Source organism: Raphanus sativus, chromosome 4 (assembly GCF_000801105.2).
Source record: "Raphanus sativus cultivar WK10039 chromosome 4, ASM80110v3, whole genome shotgun sequence".
NCBI classification, from domain to species: Eukaryota; Viridiplantae; Streptophyta; class Magnoliopsida; order Brassicales; family Brassicaceae; genus Raphanus; species Raphanus sativus.
In genome coordinates this window covers 16864317-16874286 of record NC_079514.1, presented here as the reverse complement: position 1 = coordinate 16874286, position 9970 = coordinate 16864317, and the positions used below count along the sequence as shown (strand labels likewise).

General features: G+C 31.7%; 1 protein-coding gene across 1 annotated transcript; it reads right to left on the bottom strand.

The window, feature by feature from the left end:
• Nucleotides 1-2829: 2829 nt before the first annotated feature.
• Nucleotides 2830-4572, bottom strand: LOC108838136 (CBL-interacting serine/threonine-protein kinase 19). Its single transcript, XM_018611107.2, has one exon. The coding sequence runs from the start codon at nucleotides 4478-4480 to the stop codon at nucleotides 3035-3037; it is 1446 nt and encodes a 481-aa protein (XP_018466609.2). The 5' UTR covers nucleotides 4481-4572; the 3' UTR covers nucleotides 2830-3034.
• Nucleotides 4573-9970: the final 5398 nt, after the last annotated feature.

Below are 9970 nucleotides of genomic sequence, written 5' to 3'. Positions count from 1 at the left end.
CACCTAGAGAAGAAAGTTTCAACGATGGTGATGAAGAGCTTTCATGGGTTCCAGGTATTTTTTTCTATTCTTGATACAGAATTGTTTCCACTTTTTTTGTGTCAACTACCAAGTGAATAAGATTTGTTCTGTGTACATGAACTCCACGTTCTGGTGTTCTCATTTGTAGATAAAGAATTAAATAATTTAATTTTTATCAATTTAGATTTTTCTCTGTCCACTATTATCTGTCACAATTTTATTTTGTTAATAATTTATTTAACATTGTTAAAGTGACAAATTATATATTCTTGTTCCACCTTTTACTATCGTGATTGTGTTTCTTTCTAATATTGTTGGGTTTGTTTTTTTTATACAGATCATGGAGATTCATTTCAAAATCAAGTGTATCCAAAGCAAAGCAATAAGTATCTTTCGAATGATGAGAGACGAGAGAACAATTAATTAATTTAAAAATTAATCAGTAAAATATTTTATTAGTTTTTACCTTAAAAGTCTCAAAACATCAACTAAATTGAAACAAAATTTCCTTCCTAAAACATCAACTAATTAGGAACAGAGGGAATATCTTTATATATAAAGTAGGCTTTTTTATCTCCTTGGGGGGAAAAATGCCATGTGGCATTCTCCTTTTGATAATTAAATTTTTTTCTCAACTTTATTTAATGTGTTTTGGTCTTAATTGTTACTAGGTGTTAGTTTATTTTTTTTATTGACAATTTATTACAATGATGTTTTAATTTTAGGTTGAAAGTTTAATCATTATGAATTTTATGTCTTGATTTTCTTTAGATTTCATAACTCTTATGTTACATATTTTTTAAAAATACTTTTAAACTATTTATTGATATTTTGTATGTCAAATAAAAATACAAAAATGGAAACTAAAGTTAATTATTTTCAAAAAAATTAAACACAAAATAGATACATATCCAAACTATTACTTTATGTTTGAAAACATTTAAAATATTAACTTAGTTTTTATATATTTATTTTCATAGCTAATATATTATCTTATAATAAAACTAATTCATTTACTAAACCGCGGTTCACCCACGGTTAATCCAATGATCTAGAGATCTGGTAAATCGTCCGATTCAGTATCCGGGTCGGGTGTCAAAACATTGGTTTATAGGATTTCTTTATGTTTGATGTTGACGATGGAAAATGGAGTCTCTACGATTCCCCTTCTTTAATGCAATAGACGTAACCGCCATATAATCAATCTAGAAATTTCACTCATCCCACTATAATAATGTTTAGTAATTGATGAAGATTCAAGTCCAAAAGACTAACATTTGGTCTATTGGTATTGGCACATAAACTCTATGGTATCTTCATATGTTACACTATGCAACCCTGATGCATGCTATCCGTGTTTACATTTTAAAAAGCGTGAACATAATTAATATACTCTTAAAACTTAACTAAACAAAAAAGAATCATTATTTCCAATCTGAGAGAAATTTAAAAACGTTGCCTGGTTGCTAAAATTATTTAAAATTGATGTAAACCACACACCACCCTCACCATTAATCATTTGCACCACACTAACCATTTATTGTCAAAACCATTACTAAATGCAACAAGTCAGCAAACTCAAATGTCACAGATAGTTAGAAATTGTCTTTCTCATGATCGTTATAGATGCTAACATATCATTTACTAATTAACAAATTGATTTTTTACTAGGAAGATTTGGTGAAATTGTTCCATTCCGGTTAAAATAGAAGTTGTCCACTAAATAGAGTAGTTTAGGAACCATTTATAGTTTTTAGCTAAAAAAACATATTTAGATTCATATTAAGATTCGTTGATATTTCTAAATAAGGGTGGACAAACAAAAAATTTGTTATGAACACACACAAAATCTTCCATTATAACAAAACTAATATAGAAAATAATTTTATGTTTCTTATTTTAAGATACATCTTTTTGAGAAACCTTGAAACTAAAGTAACACATACAACTCGCACTCTATATTTTAAAAGTCAACAAGGTAATTTTAAAAATATATATTAGATACTCACCAATTATTTTATCAAAAATTGACACTTCACCCATATTTTTTATAAAATTTGAACAGTATTACATCTTTCTATTATTTGAACTAAATATATTAGTAAAATTTTTATAGTTCATATATAGTTACTTTAATAATTAATAATATAAGTATGTTTTCTTTATAAAACATCAACTTTGTTTATGACTATCGTCTTTTTATTCTATTTTTATTAAATCGATTAGTAACAACCACTTATCCTATTCCACTTTGAACTAAACAACTTCAAACAAGGTCACTAACCACTATCAATAAAGATCAGAAAGTATCATTTTTAATATATTTTTATTTTCATATTTAACATATTTTATTTGTTAAGACCATATAATAATTTATATATTTATGTAAAAGTATTAACATACGAATCCGGCGCGTAGCGCCGGAATATCACTAGTATAATAATAAAGGTTAGTAACAGAAAACATGTAAAACAAAATAATGAATCTGATCACGGTTAAGTCCTTGAAGCCCATTTTTTTTTCAAGTCCATGTTTAATTCATAGGACTGGTTGGAATCAGATAATGCAAGTCACGGAACCACCAAAGCTGAGCCAAACCCGGTGAACTGGTTCACGTTCATTCCTTTGGTCGTTTGATACGAGAACTGTTCGCTCTTATGTCGATGGCTTGTGAATACGTACTTGATTTTTGGGAATGCATCAAAAGACTTTTTGTGTAAAATGTGTTTACACATTCGAATCACTACAATGAAAATGCATCAATTCCAACCCTACATACACACCAAAATACGAAAGATCAAACGGGGAAAAAATTACTTGTTTTATTCAATCTTCCTTATATACATCAAGACTCATATATCTCACTAGTCACCACTCTCTTTAGCTCTAAAGTCTGATGTCTCTTACACCAAGAACAAGAACATCACAATCTCGACCAAAACCTAAACCAATAATTAAGCAGCTTCAAAAATCCAATTTAAAAAAAAAGAAGAAAAAAACAGTTTTCATCTTCCTAATCAGTATCAGAGAGTAGATAAGCCGGCAAAGAACGCGACGCAGAAACCGACGCTCCATTATCCGCACTCAAATTCTGCAACTTGGGTTTCACTTCCTTATTACAAAACTCATCATACTCCACTTTGTCACCACTTTTCTTCTTCATCTCAACAACAACCAAAGCTGGAGTCAACTCAAATATCTCAGCAGCAATAGTCAACGGACCTTTCACACTCCCTTCTCTCGAACCTTCAAGACTCATTTTACAATCCTTCTTCCGCACGGTAAAGCTCACAACCTTCGCAATCTCCTCCAGCTTCGATATAATCTGGTTAACCGGAGCTCCGGACACAAACCTCGACCCTTCACCATCATCATCAAACAAACCGGATAAATCAAAACCGGGAGAAAAAGAGATGAGATCAAACGCATTCAAACTAGCCGGTCTAGGCATCGACGACGACACTGCTCTTCTCCTAGCGTCACACAACTCGAACTCCGATTCAGACACCGTGGAAGACCGTTCGGAAACCGATTCGACCGACTCGATATCATCGTCAGCACTAGAGAGCTTGTGATCTTCCTCGACGTAGAACTTAATATGTTTAAACCCTTTCTTGAACCAACTAGTCTCCATAATATCCGGCATTGTAAACCGTCTCTCCGGTTTAGTCTCAAGCATTCGAATCAACAACCGGTTAATCTCAACCGGAAACCATCTCGGACACCTGAAATCTCCTCTGTATATCTTCTTGTACATAGCCATAACGTTACGATCATGGAAAGGGAGGAAGCCCGCCATCAACACAAAGAGGATCACCCCACACGACCAGATATCCACCTTAGCTCCGTCGTAGCCTTTCCTCGCGAGAACCTCGGGTGCCACGTAAGCAGGGGTGCCGCAGAAAGTGTGGAAGAGACCGTCTTGTCTGATCTGATCAGAGACCGCGCTGAGACCGAAGTCGGAGACTTTCAGGTTCCCGTGTTCGTCCAGGAGGAGATTCTCCGGTTTGAGGTCGCGGTGGTAGACGCCGCGGAAATGGCAGAAGGAGACGGCGGAGATGAGCTGCTGGAAGTATTTGCGAGCGATGTCTTCTTTGAGCCTCCCTTTGGCGACTTTGTTGAAGAGCTCGCCGCCTTTGACGTACTCCATGACGAAGTAGATCTTGGACTTGGTCGCCATGACCTCGAAGAGCTGGACGATGTTCGGGTGGCGGACGCGGCGGAGGATGGAGATCTCGCGTTTTATGTGCGCGATCAAACCGCTTTTGAGGACTTTCTCTTTGTCGATCACTTTGATCGCGACGCTTTCTCCCGAGGTCGCGTTGCGTGCGAGGTACACCTTGGCGAAGGTTCCGTGGCCGAGAAGCCTTCCCATTTCGTATTTGCCGAGGATTAGAGCTTGTGTGTTGCTCTTTTCCTTCTTCTTCATCGATTTCACTTTTCTTAGCAAATCCGCCATTTGAAACGAGAGATCTCTTTCGTCGTGAAAATGGTAGAAGATGATGATGTCTCTCTCTCTCTCCCGCCTTCCTTCTCGTCTTCTTTGCTTTGTCTATGTTTCTTTCTCTCTCTCTCTCGCCTTTCTTCTCGTCTTTTTTGCTTTGTTTATGTTCTGTTTTTAGGAGTTTTACTAGAAATAGAATACTTCTTTGTGTATATTTGGAAACTTGTTTCCGAAATGCTATGCAGTATAATCTCGCTTCTGGTTCCGACACATCTATCTATGTGTGTATGTAGTAGCCAATAGGTCAATTAGTTTACTTTTTTAGTTAATGCCTTTAATTGGAAGTAACACGTTGGGAAGTCCATTTTGACAAATGGATGTATACGAAAATGAAGATTTTATATTGGATTTATTTTTCTATCGGACGTTATCGATTTTTCTCAATATTTAGTTGTGTTGTAAGTTGATGAATGAAACTATTTACACACACACATATATATATACAAATTAATTAAAGTTATTGCATGATTAATGGAAAAAGTAAATCAATAATGGCTACGAAATGTGTCTTAAAAATATGGGTCAGACTGCTTATTTATAAAGTGGTAAGCATTTTTAACAGTTACAAAAACTACCAATCAAATTCAATGTACTATTTGAACTGGAATCAAGAGAACACAAATAAAAATAAATTTGAGTTTCCAAATAGCATTATAAATTGATGGAAAAAAAACTTGACACATGCATTTAGTGTCAAGCAATGTTTTGAAAACCAGACCGGACATCGACTCGGTGAAGCTACTGGTTGACTGGTTAGACCGGTTCAACCAGTCGAACCGGGTTTTTTATTTATATAAAAATATATATAATTATATTTATACTATATAAACTTTACTTCTATATATAATACTTTCTCTATTCTTTTTTATTAACTCCAAAAACAACAAACATAAATCTGATTACTATGTAAACTAAAAATTAAAAAAAAACAAATGATTTACAGCTAAAACAATCATATTTATTTATTTTTACAACTAACATTTCAAATTTTAAGAATATGGTAAAATAAAAATAGTATATAAGAGTCAAAAATATATTTTTCATATTTTTTCTTAGAAAAATAAAAAGTCAACTAAATAGTGATAGTTGAATACTAATTATAAAATATTAAATTTTAGGTATTAATAATTAAAAATATTTAATTATATGTTAATTTTTAAGAACCAAATTTTAAAATTAAATCGGGTCACTGGTTTTACCGGGTTTCAGCCGGTTTTACTGGTTTTTATCAAATCCGGGTTTTAAACCAAACCGGACTCGGCTTCTTCAGCGAGTCACGGTCGGACCGGTTCGACCGACCGGTCCGATCCGATTTTCAAAACACTGGTGTCAAGTTAAAGATAATAAAGAGTAGTATGAAAAGATACAATAGAAGGGGAGCTTAGGTTAAAGTTAGATGCATTTGCACTGCTACTGACCATTTCCTAATAAATTTCAAAGAGGAGTAGAAAACAAACATGATCATCATAACTTGGTTAATAAAATCAGAAATTGGCGGTATAGAATGTACTCAGTTATATTAACTTATTAATGTTTCTTTTCTTGGAAATCAGACATGGTTTATGTCATTATCATTGTAATGGTATCAAGTTTATATCTTCTATGTGTTTGCTTACACAATTTGTAAAAACAAATTAACAGCTGCAAATAAATGTAGCAAACAGATGCCAGATAATGTATGTGTAGATCCAAACGTGAGCTTTCTATTAAAATTTGACACCAGACAATAGAAAATCGCAATGATGTACTAATTGGTAGAAAGGTGATTAGTCCTATTCCACATGACTAGCTCCGAAATTTAAGTAACACATTAATTATAATTAACAAAAAAAAGTTAATCAGGATACTTAACGTTGCTATTTGTATTCATTGTACATGTTTATTGCCGATAAAGGTCGGTGATATCGTAAGTCAACGTAACCTAACGATCAAGATTTAAATATACACAAACTAAAAAGGCTTCCACTTTTCATGAAATTGAACTAAATGGTGTTTTTGATGGTTTACCAAACCCAGCTAACAAAATCGTACTCCCTCCGTTTCATATTATAATATATTTAAGGAAAATTTGTTTGTTTCAAAATATAAGTAGTTTCCATTATTCTATGCAACTTTTACTTTATTGAATATAGTGTAACCAATCAAATGATATAAGTTTATTTATGATTGGTTTAACAATATTTAATTTATATATCAAATGATATTTATAAAGTAAATAATATGTTTTTTAATCTTTGTGCATTCAAGTAAAACTACTTACATAAAAAAATAGAGGGAGTATTAAACATCATTAAGAATACCAGTATTTAAATCAGTGGTTTATATGGACCGTACGTTTCGATAATAACGTGCACGTATCACGTCACACTGGTAGTTAGCCAGGTGTGATTCGTGTGAACCAGAGTAATTACTCACAATTTTATTCATGTAACCTTTTCTCGATTGACACTCAAGAAATGATCACACATACACACGCACATAATAAATCATGTAAGCTTCTGTTTTGAGATTTGGGCTTCCTAATAAGGGAAGGAATTAGATTAATGCATGAATCGTTTACGTGAATGCAGAATCCTGGACAATTGGGCTACTTTCATATGGGCCTATAAATTCAAGATAAATGAATCAGGCTAGGCCTACAAACGGCAAGCTCTAGTTATAGCTCCAGTCAAATTTTTTTTTTTTTTTTTTAGCTCCAGTCAATTTAAATGTATTACTAGTCAATTTTTACATTTTTATACATTGAAATTTATTTTTCAATAATTAGTGCTATATATTTAAGATATCGTGTAATATAACTAAATATATTCAAAAGATCTAAAATGAATCGGGTAATATGATTATTTTGATACACTATCCGAATCCGTTTTTAACATATTGGTTATTTAGATAATTTTACGTTTCTATACATCAAAACCGTACTCATCCAGATCTGAAATGATCCAACTCAAAATCCAACTCAAAATCCATACATAAATTTATAATATTGAAACATACATAATTTTAATACAAAAAACAAACAATACATGAAAGAAAAAACTTGTACCTAAATCAATGTTCATATCTAACTGATTTTAATAAAAAAAAATTCTTTCGATGTGTTTGACTAAATTAAATGAAATAAAAAAAATTCGTTTATTTAGTAAATTATTAAATATAGTGGAAATTTAAGTGACGATAAAAGTAACCTATTTTATTATTTTAAGTTATTATTCTATTCACAAAAACAGATTTTTGAATTATGTTTTTGACTACGTAATTTTCCAACGAATTGAAACTAAAATAAAAAATGTTTTAGTAAAACAAACTAAATCTAACTTTTAATCATATATAAAATCTAATTATTTATATTTTTGATTTTATACTTGGCATAAGTTTATATTGATTAATTAATAATTAAAAACCTACACACACATATAAGCACATGGACCAACCGTGTTGGAGGTGGGGTGAGAGTGGTTTAAGGAATAAATGATAAAATAAAGAATGTGGATTAACTTTTAGGTTGGGTTGCTCAAGGAGAATGTGAATATGTTTAGATACTTTGTGGAATATTAGTTGGCATTCTATGGATCTTTTTGTCTTGGGATTTAGTGGATTTGTTTGGAATTTCTCGATCTCATTCTTTCTTTAGTTGTTATTCCAAGGTTATTTTAGTATAAATCATATCATGTGTATTCAGGAAAAAAAATCATATCATGTACCATTACTTTATACTTTACAAAAAAGTTTACATGTTTTTAGACGGATAATACTCTCGACTTATTATTATGAAGAAGACGACTCGAAAGCAAAGAGTTTTCCGCAAATTCATCACTTACTAATCAAAAACAAAACCCCAAAATCATAAATTTCGTTGTTGTTCTCAACACCAAGATATTAACACCAAGGTTTATCACTTTTATGATGATAAACCTAAAAGTGGATTAGTAATCAACCGCGTGCAGTTTTGGATTAATAATTGGGAAATTGGATGAGATAACTATAAAAAACAATAATTCATTAACTAACTAAAATCATACTTTCTCTCCTTTTTTTATCTTCCTATTTCTCTCTATTTTTTCTCTACAAAACTAAATTCTCTTTTTTCTTAGATATTTCACAAATAAGCCCAAAATAATTTTATAACGGAACACGAAAATACATATTCTTGAAAATACTTTTCAATTTTGGCATGTGATTATCGATTGTAGAGAAAATAACTACAAGATACTAACAGTAAAAAATGTTACAACAAAATTTGAGGCAGCCGATTCCACTGTTGTACATCTATCCGGAATTGGATATTCGAACGATACCGAACTAAAATCACCATAATCAAACCAAAAACTAAATGAGTATCTAAAATTTTAAAACATAGATTTGTACCTAAAAGTATTGGTTATATTTATTTTCAAAATAACCAAATATTTTTAGAATACTATTTATCAACTAAATTATCAAATCTTTTTATCCAAATAGTTAAAACTATCTGAATTAATCAATATTTCTATCCAAATAATTGAACGACGATATCATCGCGTGGACACTTGCTCTCATGCTGTCAGGGTGCATCTGTCTGGTATTTTTGGTAGGTCCGTGCTTTGATTATTCGAGCGAATATGTGGTCTGTGTTGGGTTGGATCTCAGAAGCTGCATGATCTGTAACTTTTAGGTTTGAAGTTGCATATCTCTCGGTTCATGAAAACTGTCTCCTCGTCTCTGACCACGATCATTTCCAGCTCGCTTGGTCTTTTCCTGATCCGCTATTTAAATGGTTGCTAGTCTAGTTTTCCCGCCACAGTTTCTTGTCAATGTCGTTTTTATTGCATTGTATAGTAATTTTCCGCATTTCACTATTCGTTATGTAATCGGTGTTAAAGATTGAAAATTTAGTATAAAATTTTCATATTTTACCAAATAAATAATAATTGAACTACCCAACATTTAATTTGAAGCCTCGAATTGTCAAACGTTTTTTGTCCATATTATCTAAAATTAACCAAAGAAAAACGAATCAAACTAAAACCAATTTGAAATTTATTCTTTTTCTAGATATTAATTGGTTATTAATTTTGTTATCTAAATAAAACCAAGACCAAAAATATCCAAACTAAATTATATAAATAACGCACGGTTCCTAAATCTTTAAGAACATGAAATCGAAATATCCCAATCATATCGCATCAAAAACCAAATGTCCTTACCTAATTGCATATACTACTATTTACTATAATGCACGAAATACCGTCCACTATAACATTATTAAACTATAGTCTTTCCCCAGCGGACGTTTTTTCCTTAATGTCATAAAAGATTTGCAAATGTTTGAAATTTATAACACTGATAGTATTAAATTCACATAATTCGACGCACCTTTGAATTTGCGTTGTTTCTCATGGGAATGTTTTTTGGACCGCAATACCACACGATTATCAATACAATCGACCTATATGTGGTTAACTT

Bases quoted from the DNA above. Each gene is read 5' to 3' on its own strand.
- LOC108838136 (XM_018611107.2), bottom strand. From the start codon at position 4,480: ATGGCGGATTTGCTAAGAAAAGTGAAATCGATGAAGAAGAAGGAAAAG.